The sequence below is a fragment of the Hevea brasiliensis genome, chromosome 4 (genome assembly GCF_030052815.1).
Source record: "Hevea brasiliensis isolate MT/VB/25A 57/8 chromosome 4, ASM3005281v1, whole genome shotgun sequence".
NCBI lineage: Eukaryota > Viridiplantae > Streptophyta > Magnoliopsida > Malpighiales > Euphorbiaceae > Hevea > Hevea brasiliensis.
The window spans coordinates 482,427-501,422 of record NC_079496.1 but is presented as its reverse complement, the minus strand read 5'-3'; the positions used below and the strand labels follow the sequence as shown (position 1 = coordinate 501,422).

The window sequence follows — 18,996 nt, the reverse complement described above, 5'->3', positions numbered from 1 at the left end:
CATACTTGAAGCAGAGGGAATTCCCCTTGGAAATAATATAAATAAATGAATTTGTTACTAAAGCTTGATGGTCTTAAAACTTACTGGTTTTGGCACAATGAACCCAGAGAACAAAATTAGTAATTTGTATGCAGACGATGCTAGAATCCAGACATGTGAATATTTGGTGTCAATGATACTAACAGCATTCCTATGTAATTGAAACATTGCAATGAACAGAACATGGCATAGAATGCCCAGAATATGTAGTAGGCAGACATGGAGTAACCAACCATAGGATATAAAATGGCAACATAAATGATTGCTACAGTGAACAAGTATGGTACCTCTACTATCACCTACAAAACTAAATACGAAGTTATTGAAACTAATAAAAGTGGTATAAATGTGAACCAAATCTAAAGAAGTTTTATCCTAGAATTTTGATCTAAACCTTTTTGATGCAAAACATTCCTTCCATTGACAAAGCGATCAAGACAACATTGTTGATTAGTTTAGTGCTCATAGATCTGCAATAGCCTTAAAACTTCTCTCAGGAAAATATCCAAAAATGTTCAAGCTCCCTAGTGCCTCTCAATCAAAAGCTTGTAGGGCTTACAGCATCAAGTCTAAGAAGATTTTGATTTGCAGAGATGTAGAGATTGATGAAAGTGCCTATTGAGATTGGAATAAGGGTCAGGTGGTCAGAAAGCCTACGAGTGATCAGTTGAGCTCCATCAATGAAGAACAAAGTGTTGAAAATGTTGTTCCTAAAGACCTAGAAGAATCTGATTCTAAGATTGACTCACCAACGCCAAAGTTTCTGATGCGTATGAGAATGCAGCATTGCCATTTCAGAACCAGCAGACTATGAAGAAGCTTTCAGGAGTGAAGAATGGGTTAAGGCTATGAAAGAGGAAAGGATGTAATTGGTGTAAAGTAGGCGTTCAGGACCAAGCTGAATCCTGATGGTTCTGTTTTTTAACACAAGGTCAGGTTGGTTGTAAAGGGCTATGCACAGTTAGCAGGAGTTGATTATGGGGATACCTTTGCACTAGGCCAGGCATGAAACCATAAGGTTTTTGTTGGCTTTTGCAGCTTGTCAAGGTTGGAAAGTGTTTCATCTTGATGTAAATTTGCTTTTTTGAATGGTCTGCTGGAGGAGGAGATCTATGTTCATCAACCACTAGGGTTTGAAGTTGTAGGGAAAGATAGTTTACAGGTTGCATAAAGCCTTGTATGTCTTGAAACAGGCTCCAAGAGCCTGGTACTCAATAATTGACACTCACCTATCCACTAGCAGTGAAAATGAACCAACTTTGTATGTAAAGTTGCTTGATGATGGAAATAGGCTAATTGTTTTCCCTATATGGTGAGGACATGCTAGTAAGAAGCAGTTGCCGCGAGCTTGTTTGATGAATTCAAGGTTCAAATAAAAAAGGAGTATGAGATGTTAGATTTGGGCATGATGAATTATTTTCTTGGCATGGAAGTTTATCATCTGAATGTTCGGAATTTTACTGTCACAACAAAAATACTCTTGGGATGTATTGAATAAATTTAAAATGGAGCAATGTAAGCCTATAGCTACTCCATTAGTTCAAAATGTAAAATTCATTGGTGATGATGGTCAAGCTAAAGTGGATGCATCAGTTTACAGGAGTATGATAGGCAGCCTACTGTATTTGACAGCAACTAGGCCAGATTTAATGTTTCCTGCTAGTTTGCTGTCAAGGTTCGTACATTCACCAACCTTGAACGACCTTGCTGCTGTGAAATCGGTCTTCTCGTATTTGAAGAGGTACTATTGCTCTTGGTATATGGTTTGAAAAGGCAAGAATGGGAAATTGCAAGGACATGTTGATAAGTGACAGGTCAAGAAGTGTTGATGATGGAAGGAGCACTTTAGAGTTTCTATTTTCATTTGGCTCAGGTTCATTTTCTTGGAATTCTAGAAGCAAGATTGTGTGGCTCAGTCAACTTCTGAAGCAGAGTATATTGCGGCTACTGGAGCAGCAAACCAAGCCATTTGGCTTAGAAAACTGATGTCAGACCTGGGTGAGAAGCAAATGGATGCTATTGTTACCAAAATTGACAACAAGTCTGCCATTGCAATTGCACAAAACCCTGTGCAGCATGGTAGAACCAAACATATAAATGTGAAGTATCATTGACCAAGGTATGCTGAGAAGAATCATGAAGATTTATTTATTTATTTTTTATTTTTTATCAACAAGTCATGAAGTTAGCTTGATGGTTTTGCAAGTAAGAGCAGCAACTTGCTGAAATTCTAAGTGTAGATTTGAGGACTTGAGAAACCAGCTGTTAGTCTCCAAGAAAAATCTCAAGGAGGAGATGAGATTTTTCTGCAGATACTTTCAGCATTTTGGGCAAGAATTATGGAATTTTCTTGATATAACTTTTGGTTTATTTAGAATGTAACTGTAGTAGTTGATGAAGGAATGGTAATCCTTATTTTCAGGAGATATGTCTACTGAAAGTAGAAATTTATCTTTTAAGTGAGTTTGAATTTTGAAATTCCATTTCAGATTGAATGAGATGATGAGAAACCTTCTCTTCTCTCTCATTTTCCTGTTTTAATTTCTATTTCGTTTGTGACTTGTGAGGTTCATTTTCATTCTTCTGGTGAAAGAACATTGCTGGCAGTAACTCTTTTCACTTTTGTCTCATTTTTCAGCAGCACTCTTTCTTCTCCTCCATAGCTTTGTTGGTCAGAAAGTGCAGATGAAATGCTGCAACAACTTAACACATGACTTCTGAATGATGATCTTATGCTTCTTCCCAACTCCTCTGACTCAGTCCGCAGTGATCATATCTCGTCAGGGCCTAGCACCTGAGCAGCCATTGCTGTGCGAGCTCACTAGTAGGACTTAAATCACATACACACCTGAAGTACATACACATCTGAAGTGAGGTGTATAAAATTTGGAGTGTTGAATAAAATACACTAATTCATTTTTAATATGAGCTTATATATAAGCTGATTACACATCAAAATGAATTAGTCAATTTTGATGATATAATTCAATCATTTATTTTTTGTTCGTTCATTATTTATATTTTCAATGTGGGACTTTTTACCCAATTTATTTCCTAACAAGGTGGAAGTTGATGAGGCAAGGAAATTTGTCACATACGTCCATGTTTAATCGTTCGTTGTGAATTTGGATTATCTGAAAAGAGTAGGACATTATTAAATTTAAGGCGGCAAGATCAATTCAGTTATATACCAAAATTCAGTTGCATTGACTTTCTGTCATTATGTCAGCATCTGATGTTTAAAGTACAAGAATGTATATGATTTTCTATAGTATCCAGAAATTCAGAGGAAGATCGTGTACGACATTGCTGACCGCAGGCCCTTCGATTTACCTGCTTGGGTTACTGATCCTGATGAACCGGGCATGGACATCGTTTCTAGCTGATACAATACTCTTCCTACTTCTGAAGTGAAGCAAATACAAGCAACAGTTAAATCCAGTTCTATGGAGTTGCGAGCACTGGTGGATCAGGATGACCCTCTCCCCAGTGCTTTACATGTTGCTGAGACTGTAAGTGCTGAAATGGCGAGAAAAAAACTTCAACCAGGAGTTGGTAGAAAAGCAAGATGGAAAACACGTAGATGCTATCTGTAAATTCTGTAACCACTGAAATGGCAAATTACAAGGATCATGACCCACCATTACAAAATCATGATGAAAAAGATGTACTTGGAAGGGACGATATAAAGCCTACCTCCTTTGAGGTTTATGTTTTCCTTTCGTTCTATATGCTATTTTTACCATCAAATTACGCTTTAGAAAGGGCCAATTTTTCATGTTACTAAATGATGCATGCGTGTATGTTTGTTTTGTGCATTTACAAATAGTAATATGCAGTTGTGCGACCAACTAGGACATTTATGGCCTTTTGTAAGCTGCCATGGTTTATGCAACAAATAGGAGTGTATATGTCAGCAGTAATGGGATATGCAACAGATAGGAATTCATGGTTGACTATGTGTGTTGAAAGTTGATATACGACTTAAACAAGGATCAGGCTAAATTGCACACTTTAATCAGACTGCCTCAGTCTGATTCACGAGGACCGGCTCTTTCCAGTCAATGCTAGTGCAGCCTACAGGCTACAGCCTAATCCATTGGACTAAGCCGATTACAACACAAGGCTCGGGCCGAAATTGGAATGTCTGGATTCGGTTTCCAAGTTATATTGTTCATTTGTTCTCAATACTGGTTGATTGATTCAAATATTCTGAAGTTGTTATAAGAGGAGAATGTCATATTCCGCGTTGAACCCAACAATGTCCTCAAGTTTGCAGAGGCACTAATCACTTTCACATCAACCTTGTACATCCTACATATGCATAAAACATTGTTTGAAGCAATTCACAAGCAAAAAGCAACCTGAGAGGCACCAAGTGTCATATTCCATCCAGTATCCATTCGTTGAACACAGCATTCGAGCTACTTCCCGCACAAAAGTGTGCTTGATACTTGCTGAAGGTGAAACTAGCACAAACTAGTAGTGCTAGAAGCTCTCAATCAGAAATCAAACAGGCCACTAATGACCTATTCACTTAAAGAACCATTGGGAATCATCCTCTGTTTCTCCTGCTCCAAATAGTAGATCTTGTCGTTCATACCTTCCTTCTTGTATGCCTCCACCATGATAGAGTAGGTTCTTGAATCCGGTTGGCATTGATTATCTTTCATCTGATTAAAAACTCTCTCCATCTCCATCAAATCCTCTGCCTTCGCGCATGCAGAAATAACCGCATTATAGAACATGGTATTCTCAGATATTTCAAACTTTGCAGCCAACTGAACAGTGCTAATTACCTTGTGGAAGAGACCTGCATTGGCATATCCATTAATAAGGGAACAAAATGTCTTGGTGTCTGCTTTCATGCCCTCTGCTCGCATCTGATCAAATGTATACTCCATGTGTTTCACATCCCCCACCTCTGCAAAAACTTCAATCACATTGTTGTAAGTTGAGGTCGTCCAAGGAAACTGAAGCTTGCGCATGTACTCCATTACCAATGACATCTTATCATACATCCGTTTCTTTCCATAAGCACCAATCAAAATATTGAAAGTGCGAGTTTCTGGTTCAATTCCAAAATTGCGGAACTTCTCATACCATCTCTCCATCGAATCAATCTGACCCTTGTTACCAAACACATTGAGGATGATGTTCATTGTCCAAACATCAGGTTTACACCCTGTGCTCTCTAGCATCCCAGATAGCACTTTCTCCATCTGGTCATACATCCCTGCCTTCCCATATCCACTTAAAACTATATTTTGTGTGACTGTGTTTGGAGTGATCAATCTTTCATCCATTTCTCGATATAAATCCTCAACCAGTTCAAATCTTGAAGCATCAACACAAGCCTTGAGTAAGGTGCTATAGGTGAAAACGTCAGGCTGGCAACGAGGGAGAGTCTTCATTTGATCAAGAACGGAAAACGCCTCATTGATGAGATCATTGCGACAATAAGCAGCCAGCAATGCAGTATAGAGTTCCGCTGTGGGTTCCAATCCTTCTTCAATCATTTCATCGAAGAGTTGGCGGGCACGATTGGCCTGGCCAGATTTCCCCAACAGAACTAGCAGCTTCATGTAGGTCCCTTCTTTCGGGTAATAGAATGGTTGTCCTCTTAGCATCTCAAAGACCTATATATCCAAATTGGCGCCGTCACACATAAAAGCAGAGAAACAACCAGTCGTCAATTTGAAGCAAATATGAAGAGCAAGTTTATATTATAAAAAAAAAAAAAGAAAAAAAAAGTGATCCATCGCCAGGAGCTGCTAAAGTAAACAGCCACTAACAAAATGGTAAAGAAATTTGTAAAAGAGATGGGTAACCTGGAGGGCTTGGAACCACTGCTTCTTGAGGATGCGATCAGACAATGCTTCAGTGACAGTGTTGACCCAGGCCTTGGCCTTGTTCTTGCGGTCCAATTTCTTTTTGATATTCTTGATAGGGGTCCTCCTGGGAACGAAAGTTTCAGTAGTTCCAGGGAATTCGCCCTGCTTCCAGTGCTTTTTAGGAGAGGAAACGGAAGTAGACGGTGTAGCAGCGGAAGCAGAATATGCACATCGAACAAGTCTCAATTTTGGTTGATGGGTTTTGAGTTTAGTCTTACTGTTGTTGCTATGAGGGAGAGGAGAGGGAAGCAGCGAAGATGAGAACGAGAGAGAAACTGATGATGCCATTTCATTGCTGGGACTCAGCGCTCACTTTGTCTCAGACAGACGAACCCGATATTTTATCATGTGACCACAACAGAATCTGTAAAATTACCTGTTCATCCCTGGCCTGAAGATGAGTTGGCTGTTGTGCCCTTAACTCTTTGTTTTTTCCTTATTCTTCTATAAATTATGGATGACAACACTTGTTTTTCTAATAAAATACAAATTAAATTAATCTAAATATTAGATTTATTTTGCTCTGACTATATATTTTTGTTTTTGAGAATATGTTTCATATTTTGTGGTCACATAGGTATCATCTGATGAACTACGCTCGCTTGAGAGACCAAAAAGTTAAAAGAAATTTATTACACAACTTAGCAGTATAATATTTCCTACCATACTACTAATATAAATTAACTATTTTTAATGCATATACACATCATCAGGACTTCTACGTTATTTTCCTGGGAAAAATGAAAGAAGAATAAAATAAAAAAAGGTCCAACCTAGCCTAGTGCTGGGAAATTTAGTACACAGATCCATCTCAGCTTGACCCATACTTGAGCAACTCCCACCTGAAGGGCTGGAACACATATAGAACTTCAGGAGAGCTCTTGAAGAGCAGAGCCACACACACACAAACAGCTGCAATGGCAACCATTGACAGCATTGCCGGCCTGTACACCAATGAAGTTCTTGTTTGGCCACAAGCCAGCTTCAGTTCGCATAACTTGCAATGCTGCTGCATCGTGTTCATCTTGATCTTCCCAATTTCCAAGCCAGCAATTTTCGATGATTTGAGCTCATCTTTCTGCTTGGTGTTGCAATCTAAGAGGGCTTTAGGGATATCAAGCACTACATGCCCATTTTCTGATTTCTTATTGATTTTCCTCTGGACTAGATGGATGTAAGAGTAGTAGCCTCGCAGGCATGCATAATCGTTAGGTGTCAAACCTGTACTGTCACGAGCTGTTCTCCATGCCTCAATTCCCACCTGGACAAAACACATCAATATTAGCAGCGCAAAACAAAAAGAGAGGAAGAAAATTTAATGGAAAAGGATGCACAGAAAAACAAAATCCTCATGACACATAGACAAGTAGATACCGATCCAGGATCATCTGTCAAGGCATCCAAGACATTCTCAGAGCCATCTTTACTAGCTGCAACATGGAGAGGAGTCAACCCAGCTGGCCCAACAACATCAGGCTTAAATATGAAGTTGTTATTTTCCCCATCCACACCATGCTTTTGCTCTGGTCCTCGTCTACCAAATTGTTTATCTGGGACAAATTTTAGTAGTAATTCCACCATAGGTCTGCAATTTCTCCGCACAGCTTGATGAAGCAGATTCATATCTAACAATGCAAGCTCAATTGATGAATGTTCCCCCGTATCTACTGTTCCATCAAACAGAATGACCAGGAGTTTCTTCACCACAGCACACCAATCATGATTGATTGAGAATTCTATAAGCCACTTGCACCGTTTCAAAGGGAAGAGATCTGAGTTGGGATCCAAGTGACCTAGCCTAAACTTCAACTGACTTCTATGTAGAAGCCAACCCATTTCATGTATAAAGTCTAGTGCTTGATTCTTGGCTTCTATGCTCTCAGCATTTTTACGAACGTCATCAACAGTCTCAATGACCTCAATTGCTTCCTCCAGCACACGGATCTCCGAACACACTTCTTGCTCAGCAACTATAAATGGAAAGAAGCTGCTGCTAAGGCCGTGATCCTCCACCTGACAGGAATTAAAACCAAATTCTCAAAACAAAACACAAAAACATATGTGACTGCATAAAAGATGGCAAGTGATGGTTCTGTTCAGTAATTGAAAACTAAGCAACAGATTTGCCATTTTATTTAGAACACATAGGGTCTACTACTGAACAAGTTTTCACCTGTACTTCTAAATGGTAATATTCACACACCCACACAGAGAGAGAGAGAGAGAGAGAGAGAGAGAGAGAGGCAAATTAGTTAAGCAAGCAAACTCCTTTCTTCATCATGGGAAATTTAAGGCTATTCAAACCATGGGTTTAAAGGCATATGCCAAGGGAAGAACACAAATGACCGTCACTCACATAATCATCCGCAAACTAGATCTTCCTTTGAAGCTAGAAAGTTTTAACCAAAAAAACTCAATTTACATCCTGATTGACGTCTTTTATCCTCTAATAGACAACAAGATGGTAGGCGTTGGGACCCCAAAAACATTCAGACTGAAAGAACTAACCAGAAAAAGGTTACAGTATAGCACATGTGAATAACAACAGAAGGTTAAATCACCAGATGGATGAACTTTAAAAAAGAACCATCCACGTTACTCACTGAAGGAAAACAAGAGAATAGAACATCATGAAATAGAAGAGAACAATGCTAGCACCTCAATGAAGCCTCTTCCAGTTATGTTTGGTATAGAGCAAGGAAAGCTAAAGCATTGAATCTTCTCATAATCATTGTTTGCATCTGCACCATCCATTAAGTCACAAGAATTTTCCTGGACCAGATATTTTCCTTCTAGAGCACACAGCAACCTGGAATCAAAGGGAGATTGACTTAATTGCATAGCTACCTTCATAATTCAAAAAATTTCTATCAAGAAACCTAGTCTATTTTTCTCCCATTTTCAAAATTGCAGAATGAAAGATGCTATGAAGACAAACTAGATAAATCAAGTCCTCAATTTTCAGAGAAAGACAGAGAAGATTAAATCACCTAGTGGTAGGTCGAGAAATGTTGACACCCTTGACTACAAAATGAGTTCCCTCAGATAAAGACACTGCAACAGGTTTGATGCTTAAGATCCTGCAATTTTTATGGCTCTTTAGAGGTAAGGGCGTGTCTAAAACAACTTGACCTGCATCACAGATATAGCAAATCAAAATGCTTCTCTTCCATCACAATGTCACTGCAGAACTCATGATTCTTGGGGCGCTTTTTTACCTTTTCTTTATATCTTATTTTTATGCCAACCACCCACCCCAATGCTCTTACCCACCCTTTCTTTCTTTCTTTCTCAGAATAACATAAGAATGCATAGAAAAATGCACAGAGATAGAGAGAGAGATACACAAACACAGAAAAAACAAGAGAGAAGAAGAAGAAAGAGTTTTTTTTTTTTTTTTTTTTGAAGAGGGAGGGGGGGCGGGCCGTGGGAAAGACGGAGAGAGAGAGAAGGAACAAACCATTGTAAACAAAGGATAGACAATGCCGCACCCTAGCATAAACCCATCCCGATCTCCAAAAAGAGTCAGTAGATGCATTAAGAAGCTTACTCAAACTGGTGCCCAAATTAAGGCAGATCTGTATGTCATTAATAAGAAAATTAATAATTCCTTTTATGGTGAGGATTTAGCAGTTAGCAATCTGGCATTAGCAGGAAACATCTGAAATATGGATTAGCAATTGTCATTTCCAGTAGTAGAATGGAATCATACCTCCTCCCATTGAGGCTTTCCCAGGCGAAGATATATTGTTAATATGATACAGCCAGGCCTTATATAGCTCTCAATGTCAGTGGGACTGTGAGATAACCAATCAAGGATCTGAAGATATGCCAAGTTACAGAATTAAACCATACATGAGGAAGACCAAATAGAAAATTTTCACTCAGTAGTGCAGAAAATACCTGTGTACGCAGAGCAACAGGAAAATCATTTGGGTCTTTTCCAAAGAGTTTAAAAACAATTCGATCCGTGCGACTCTGACAATATGTAAGAAAAAGCAATCAAGAGATTTAATTCTTTAATGCATATGTAATATTTAAATCACAAGAAGCATTCCTCACCCCTCATAGCTATTTCCATATGCAACACTTATGTACATTTTCCCTTATAATTCAAAAGAATCCACTAAGATTGTTATAAAGAATTTGAAAAAAGCTGTCACCATACCCTCTTTTGAATACAATAGTAACATGAAGTAGATGCTTCTAAAATAATTCACTAATCATGAACTGTAGAATGCCTTAACAATTGTCAAATATGTAACAGTCAGGTTGGTAACACACAATGGTGGATCTAGAAAAAAAAAATTCAGGGGCCAATATTAAAAAAAAAAAAAAAAGATCAAGATTTTTTTAATAAAAGGAGGGTAAATTGACTTCCCATTTGCAGAAATGCATCTGTCACTAAAAAAGAAGATCCAATAATTAAATCTACGAGGGGTCAATTTGGATAAATACACACACATACATAAGAATAATTTAAAATATTTTAAAAAAAAGAGAGAGAGGGGTCAATTGACCCCCCAATTTGTGGTAGTACATTCAACACTGGCAGCAACTAATACATGAGATCTAGAACCAAAAGATTGTTGATTAAAGCTATTACATTATATCCTGTTCACTTCAGTACTCATCCAAATATCCAATAGTTGTTTTCAAGAGAAACTTGGATTCATACAAGAAGAGATAAAGCACAAAACACACAGCAGAAAGTTGAGCATGTTCAATGCAATTAGACAACAACCAAAAGAGGCATATGTGTTTGACCATGGAACCTGTAACAACTGCAAGGTGCAATCCAGACAATTAAAGGATGCAGAAGCTTAAATGGCAAAGATGTGCAATCACAGGGAAAAGGAAAAGAATATATAACCTGTGCCTCTCCATTGGAACTCGATGGTGACTGGGAAGACGTTGAATCTGAGTTTCCACTCATCTGTGGTGGACTTTTTTTATGGAAGTCTGACTGTACCCATAAAGGGCAATTGACAGACCCTGTCACTGGATTTACAGGGGCAACAGACATATCTAGGTTCCCTGTACAGTCTTGCGAACCATCATAAACATTATTCAAGTCAATGTTATTGTACTTGATTCTCCCAACTACATCTGCTGGTTCATTTACTTTGGTTGGAAGGTTGCATCTTAACGGGAACAATGCTGTGGACTGCAAACATGATATGGCTTGTGGAGTTTCACCCTGGAAATCATTGTTGAATATTCTTTTCTGCGCCAAATCAGAAACAGGTACAGTCCCACATTGGCCCAAAGGCCTCATAATGTCCTGAGAATTAGTGCAATCATCTTTCTTAGAAGCTGAAGTAGAAGGCCTGGCAGATTCAGAACCATTTGTAATCATATCTGGCACTTTTTCAAGAGCCCCAAAAGTAGTTCCAGCATTTACCCGACCTTGAGATTCTTGCAACAATCCAGATATGCTCCTTCCACTAGTTGTACCAGCAATATTGGCCAGGTTCCTTAATAGATGAGAAAGAAGATCCTGATCCTTTGTTTGATCAGAGCTATTTGCTGCAATTCATAGAAATCAGAATCTGTGGAGTCAAATATGATTGACAATTATGACACCAAATAAAAGGGAGAGCAAAAAATTGCACAGAAATCAACTGATTATATTAAAATATGATTTTGAAAGTAAATGCATGTCCTTCAAATCCAGTAAGGTTTCGATCCCATGACACAACATGCATGTAAACTGTGCCAAACTAAAAACCCACTAATTGTGAGATTCTATAATGCCATAATTATCAACAGCATTCAAAAGGGATCTCAACTTGATACAAGAATGCTATAGGAAGAATCAGGTGCATCCAACTGAGACTAAAAAGTTGATTCTCACAAATTTTCACATTTCATCATTCGCAAAGCAAGAGGAGCAGTTAACTGGTCCCAGACATATCACATGTGAACTCAGTGTGATGCCACACGAAGATAAGTAAATGTTAATATGTCCAACATCAGAGTAAACCAAAAATATCATGCCACAACAACTGTTTACCAAATAAAATTTTATCACAAGAAGAAAAGCATAATACCTAAAAAAGAAATTAAAAAAAAAATTGCTTACAAAAAATCAAGTAGGGAACCAACTGCCACTTTAGTATATTAATAAAGCAGCCAACTAAAAAAACTTGAGAAGAGGTGTACTTACAATGCAAATTGGAAAGAATTCTAAGTAGACTTATCAATAGGTAGCCACTACCGTTTTCATCATTCAAGGAACCTCCACTGACTACATTTTCAGGATGTGTCTTCCTCCTCCGCTTGTTATGGCCAGCCAAACGCCGACGACAGCTTCTTTTCCCTTCATCAAACTCTTGAAGAACATGAAACCTGCCCATAAGTATAACCAAGTTGCATCTTGTTAATAGTATGCCCTAGAGCATATCATTTAGTATGTATCTTGTACATATTTTATTAATAAAAGGCATTTTCACTTTTCCGTTTACATAATATATTTATGTGTGATAGAAAAGGTTCATTGATATTTTGTTAGAAATTTTATTCTTAAGTTGTTAAGAATATGAGTGACAGTATTTCTAGCACAAACTATCATAAATTGGTTCACAATCGATGATACTTCACACAGGACATGACTTATCCAGAAAGATTGTATTCATGTTTGTTCCCAATATATTTATATGAGATATAAATAAGATGGAATGGTGAGTCTCATACCATATAACAAACATGCTAGGCACTTGTGCATGATAAGTAGGCCGAACCAGTGACATTTATGACCAGCGCATAGAGTTTACTCTTGTCAATGTATTGTCATAAATCATATAAGTGCATATAATCTTTAGACCTGAGATAGCACAGTTATCTTGTATATAGGTGGTTTGAGTTTGATACTGCTTTCATACTTGTACTGTGTATGGGTATATGGGCATGTGTTGGCTCCTACTAGTTATATATGGAGATAGATGTTGATCAATATAGAATCTATTACCCAAAGTAAATAGGGATAAAATCCTATGTTCATTTAGTTGTTCTTGATATTTCAAGTTCCTGACTAAGACAGATAGATTTAATCAGAAAAGAGTTTCTGATGAGAAAATCTTTTTAGTCAAGAATTGGAATTAAAAGAGAACATAATATTCATAGCAAATGGGGTTTTCCATAAACCATAACTCCAACTCGAATTGGGATTTTGTAACAGAGAGATTCTAGTGCATGGTAACATATGATTATAGGTTCATTTAAGGTAAACCTTATTACTAGTTGGGTGGCTATGGCATGCTATGCTAGGTGTTAACCATAGCCTATGAGCTGCCTAAAATGATTTAGAGAAATCATTTATGGTAAGAAAGAGTTCTGATGATATTAAGAGTTGATATCATATATCATTGCCAATTAGTGATGAGCCTAGTAAGTCACACACATACACAAAAGTAATCACCAAGTTAAATGTGATTTAATTAATTAATTAATTAAAGAGTTTAATTGATTAATTAAATATGTTTGGTTTGCAATTAGATTGCAAAGTCCCTAGCATGGCTTGAAACCAAATCTAGGTTATTAGATGTATAGTATAAGTTAAATTTATATTTAAAGTATTTAAATATGAATTTAATTATGAGAAATTAATTAATAGAGATTAATTAATTAATTTATATTTGATATAAATTGATTAGAAGAAGAGAAATAATTATTTTGGGTTGAGAACTCAAAATTAAGACACAAGTGTATTTTAGTCATTTCACGGGGTAACATGTGACACCATGAGATGGTGACACCATGAGATGGTGACACATGACACTACACATAAGCTTGCCATTTGTCTTTTAATCATGTAAGATGATTAAAGTCAAGATTAAATCTAAGTTTGACACGTGTCACAATGTGATTGGGTCAATTAAACTAAGAGTCAATCAGAAGTTGACATGTGGCAAGGGTTTTAAGTGGTGACATAGCTATATAAGGGATTTGATGAAAAAGAAAAAATACAATATGCTATTTCTTCCAAAGGTGCCGCCACCCTTGCCTTGTTCTCCCTCTCTTCTTTTCATCCCTCATCAATTCAAAGAGAATTGCCAACATTCTCTTGAATTAAAAATACTAAAAATCGTTTATAGTATCCTGTATGCATCTGTAACATCTCTAAAGGCAAAACCTAAATTTCTAATTAATTCAAAAGGCTTGAGAAGCTGTTCAAGGGGCTGCCATTTGTGATCTTGGTGTGGACAAGTTAGAGGGACAACATCTGGTGTCCTAGGCGCATCCCAAAGGCGCCAAACACAACTGCAGTGCATCAAAAGGTTAGTGCACTTGTTCTTGATCTAATATAGGGTTCTAATGAATTAATCTGTTAATTTTAAAATCTTAAATGGCAAATGTAGATTCAAAAACATATTTAAAGAGTTTTAATATGCTATTTAACATTGAATTCAAATAGATAAACAATGAATCTTGCATGATGCATAGAAGAAAAATTTTGAATTCAATGATCTAAACTTATGCTTTTCATGCTCCCGCTCCTTCAGATCTAACTGGGACAAAAAAAAATACATCTTTATTCTTTATATAATATTCTTATACCCCAAATGGCAACCAGTAACAAGGTTGAAACCGGGAAAAAAAAAAAAAAAACAGCAAATAGATTAACTAAAGGAATTGTAAGGTACAATTTCCTTTTCTTAATTCTTTCTAGTTCTTTTTATGTTCTAGTTAAAATGCAGGTAACTAAAGCAGCCGCTATACTGATCTGATCCGAGATCAACAAGATTCTAAAATGCTAATTGGAACAAAGAAAACTGACCTGCTACATTGCTGGCAAAACCTCTGCATAACATTTCCCACCAGTGCTTTACTGGCCTTGGAATGCATATCGCAAACCTTATGCCGTCGGTGATAATCCTTGGCATTGGTGAGGTCAGCCCTACAATCCTCCACCTGACAGACCGCACGATTTGAAGCAGTCCCAGTAAATTTTGTCTTCTTTCCACTTTTGGCATCTTCATCCAGGATTGGATAGGCTTGACCACCAAGCTTCAAATTAAGGGACCCAGCAGCCTCGTCAGTAAAATCTTCATCTTCAACAAGAACGACCCTCCTTCTCTTCTCCAATTCTCTCTTTTCTTTCTCTAATCCCAAGTCATTATTATCAGAACAAGAAGCTGAACCGTTGAATAACCCTCCATTAGCTGGAATTTCAGGTCCAACAGGGAACAACTGCCTACTCCTACAATCTGATGGTACGGAATTCAATGGAGTAGCTGAAAAAAGATCGCCGTCCCATTTCCAGTCATTTAAGTCCCATTCCAAACTCTTTTTCCCAACAGCCTTCAAATCCGACACCACTGGACCATAGAAATTATGAGACTTTCCTCTTATCTTAGCCTCCATTTTTACCAAAAGCACAGAAACTTGAGAGGGAAAAAAAAAAAAACTCAACTAAATAAAGATACAAAATTTAACAAACAGAATTCCAATACGAATTTTGTCGTAGAGATCACGAAGTTGAACATAAATGGCCACTGAAATTAAACCCCAAAAAGACACTCCTAGTCCTAGGCATCCTCCGTATGCCCCCAGAAATGAAAAGATAGTAAAGCAAGACATCCATGTATCCAAACAAGAGTTGGCCTGAATTACCCATTTATCACGTCAAAATAAGAGAAACACATCTTCCGATTCCATCAGTCGATAACAAAACATCATGAAACTTGAAACCAAGACAACGACTTTTAACGAATGAGCGAACAAACGAAAGAAAGGAGCAGATGGGACGTTGGGCAGAGGAGGATTGGTGAGAGATTGCGTATGTGAATTGTGAGAGAGGGAGGGAGAACCATATAGGGAGAGGAAATTATGAAAGAGAGAGTAAATTAGGGTTTTCAGTACACTTATTTTGCCAAGTTGGAGTTTGGGAATCTTTCGCTCTCACTGCAATAACCCACCACGTTTGGTCTTTTGCTCATTACGTGTCGAGAATCTATTCGTTAAAAATCTTTTCGCTCTCTTCCGCCCTTGGGAATTTTCACTCTCGGAAATAGGAAAAGTTTTTCTAAAATATGCTATTTGTTAAAAATATTAAAAAATAATTAGTAAATTTTAGTTGTTAAAATTTTAAAATTAAGGTGCAAATGAGAACAATCAAGAAAAATAACATAACATGCAACTATGCAATTTCATTCTTTTTAGATGGGAATATGGACAAATTGATTGAGACCATTCAATTAGCGCACTGGACCCTTTTCCATTTTCCCACTACTGTTCATTATTTTGTGTTAGATGATGGGACCATATATGGGTTTGGATTGTTGAGTAAAATTATAAATTGAGTTGATAAATTACATAAATAATAATTTATGCCTCAATTTAAATATATATATATAATAATAAGATATTTAAGCTTTAATAATATAAAATTTTAAACTTTTAATTTAAGTAATGAAAAATTTTAAATAATTTATTTTTAAGTTATTTTTATTGATGGGACATTTAACATATTAAAAATTATATATTTTTTAATTAATTTGATACTTAAAATTATGCTTATTGATTTTTTTAGCAATTTAAAAATTTATTTATTTAAAATTATTAATCAATGAAAATATAAAATTTTAATTTAATAAATATTATATCAATATAAATAATTTAAAAACCTATTATTGAAGATTATAAAAGGTGTTATATTACTTAATTAAAGATCAAATTTTATATACTATTATATATTTTTAAATTGAGATAATTTACCCTAAAATGGGTCTCAGATTGTAATGATTAAAAATTAAACATGAAGTTGAAGTTGACCAAAACAGAGAGGAATTAGATTAACATTATATTGTATGAAAGAGTCTAACTCCAATCCAATCATCGCGTACTCATTCAAGTCTTCAACAAGCAACACGGCTTGCAAAAGGGGAAGAAAATGAACAAAATAAAAAGAGGAGGAGGAGAAAAAAACAAGTGATTATTGTAATTTTGCATATTGTAATTTTGCATATTGATGAACAGAAAAGCACCACCGCGTGGACCCTACCCTATAATATATATATATATATTGATTCACTCAACAACTAATACATCCACTCATGATAATTTTATATAATTAATTAAGGCTCTTCACATTTAGTCTTCCTATTTGATGTTAACTTAATAAGGGTAGTACACAACAATAATTAAGGCTAAATTATTTGGAATAAGATACATGACTCCAAACTCGAAATTTCATATTTTTTATATTTTAAAAATAAAAAAAAACCAATTAAATTGTTTTTTAATGGACAATAATTTTGATATTATGTATAGCTAATAAGGCTAAATTAATTATTTAAAATTTTAAATTTATTATGAATATATGAAATTTGAGCCAAATTTAAAATCATTTTCATTGAGAATATTCAAAAAATATATTTAATCTAAATTAAATTTATAAAGTTAAATCTCTAGATAGAAACATATTTAATATTATTTTTATTTCAATCTCTCCCTTTTCTTTCTTATTATTTTGTAGCATTTGATATGTAATATATAAATAGATGTGTAACTAAGAAAGAAATAAGAAAAGCAAATGGTGTGAGAATCCAAATAAGGATAGCTATTATGATGTCCCGGACCAAATGGTGGGCAGCTGCTCGTGTGATACTGTATAGTGGAGGATAGTGCTTGTTGCAAAACATGAACCAAGTGTGTGTGTCTATCCCATAGAGACTGATTGCATGAAAAGGACTCTGTATGTCTATCCGATAATATCATTCATTCATTTCAATGTCCAGAAATTTATTCATTTTGTATATGACCATGCCTATATAATTTTTATTATTTAATTGATTTTTATAATTGAAACATGTCATGACCCGATCCCACGGGCCAGACTAACATTAGGACTTGGGCCGACGTAAAGCATTCAAGACCCGTAGCAAGCCTTATTAATCTCAAATACATAAACAAGGCCCAAAACTAAGACCCAACATATAAATAAAATAAAATAATATAAAATATTATATATTTATTCGGGCCAACCTAACCCGATAATCATATAAAATTAAAAATAGGGGAGTCTAACTCAATCCTGATGCCATCATTTACAAACTATTTAAATATCATAAAAATCTTCTTCTATTAATATCAAGGACTTCAATTAACTTAGTTCCTAACAAAATCCATACTACTGCTAACACATGCGGAGTTCTAGATTTCAAATTTAGAAAATAATAATACAAATAAATAACTGTTAATAACATGCGAGAAATGAAGCAGATTATTCTAAAAAAGAACTCTTCCTATAACCTGAAAAAAAAAATAGTAAACAAGAGTGAGCATTCGACTCATAGAGTAAAATATTGATTTTACATATAATTTATATAACTATCTAAATCTAGTACATCCTTAAGAATAAAATATAACATCTTCACACAATTCAAACAAATCAAGTCATAATCACACAAAAAGACAATCTGGAGCACTTACACACCCGTGTGTCAAGTCCATACTCACACATATGTATATGAGAGTTGATCCCCTATACAGCTCTCTTAGTTCCAACCTCTGCCAGCGAGATCAACTTAAAGCCGGACTTTCTCTCATTATCCAAATGTGGGGGCTAGCGAGATCAACTTAAGTTGTGCCTACCCCGACTTATCTATAATAAGGATCGAGTCTCAGCGAGTCAAGTTTTAGTTGCGTCTACCCGTCCTACCTATATCCATATACACACCACACGCATCAAACTCATGCACACAGCACCAAATTGCCATAAAGCAACATATAAAGCAAGTCATCAATTACATATGCAACACAGGGCATGCCTAATAATTAATTATGTATATATATTTATAAGTGATGCATAAGCACGCATTGAATATATAATAACATTGAAATTATAAATAAAATCAATATTTACTAACTGGTTAACTGGTTACTACTGTGATGGTTGAGTGGAGGAAGATGGTTGATCCTAATCACCTAAACAATTATATCATATTTTCATTGGTACTAGATCAAAACAAGATTTCAAAGAGACAAAAAACATCATAATTTATGCTAAAAATCTGGTAGAACTTTCCCTATACCTAAGACCTATTCAACTTACAAAAGA

At 35.9% G+C, this 18,996-nt stretch overlaps 2 protein-coding genes across 3 annotated transcripts; both read right to left on the bottom strand.

Moving 5' to 3' along the window:
• Positions 1–3,976: 3,976 nt before the first annotated feature.
• Positions 3,977–6,325, bottom strand: LOC110635251 (pentatricopeptide repeat-containing protein At3g06430, chloroplastic). Of its 2 annotated transcripts, XM_021784508.2 has the most exons (3): positions 5,871–6,325; positions 4,839–5,678; positions 3,977–4,751 (listed from the first exon to the last, which is right to left on the bottom strand). In XM_021784508.2, exons 1-3 carry the CDS (start codon positions 6,219–6,221, stop codon positions 4,569–4,571), a joined length of 1,374 nt encoding a protein of 457 aa, XP_021640200.2. In that variant the 5' UTR covers positions 6,222–6,325; the 3' UTR covers positions 3,977–4,568. The 2 variants fall into 2 exon arrangements, with proteins under 2 accessions (XP_021640200.2, XP_021640198.2); XM_021784506.2 differs by having other exon boundaries at positions 3,977–5,678; positions 5,871–6,321.
• Positions 6,326–6,535: 210 nt separating this feature from the next.
• On the bottom strand, positions 6,536–15,829 carry LOC110635250 (squamosa promoter-binding-like protein 1). Its single transcript, XM_021784505.2, has 10 exons — positions 14,713–15,829; positions 12,103–12,284; positions 10,807–11,462; positions 9,837–9,911; positions 9,646–9,753; positions 9,394–9,511; positions 8,924–9,065; positions 8,592–8,742; positions 7,308–7,946; positions 6,536–7,194 (listed from the first exon to the last, which is right to left on the bottom strand). Exons 1-10 carry the CDS (start codon positions 15,297–15,299, stop codon positions 6,745–6,747), a joined length of 3,108 nt encoding a protein of 1,035 aa, XP_021640197.2. The 5' UTR covers positions 15,300–15,829; the 3' UTR covers positions 6,536–6,744.
• Positions 15,830–18,996: the final 3,167 nt, after the last annotated feature.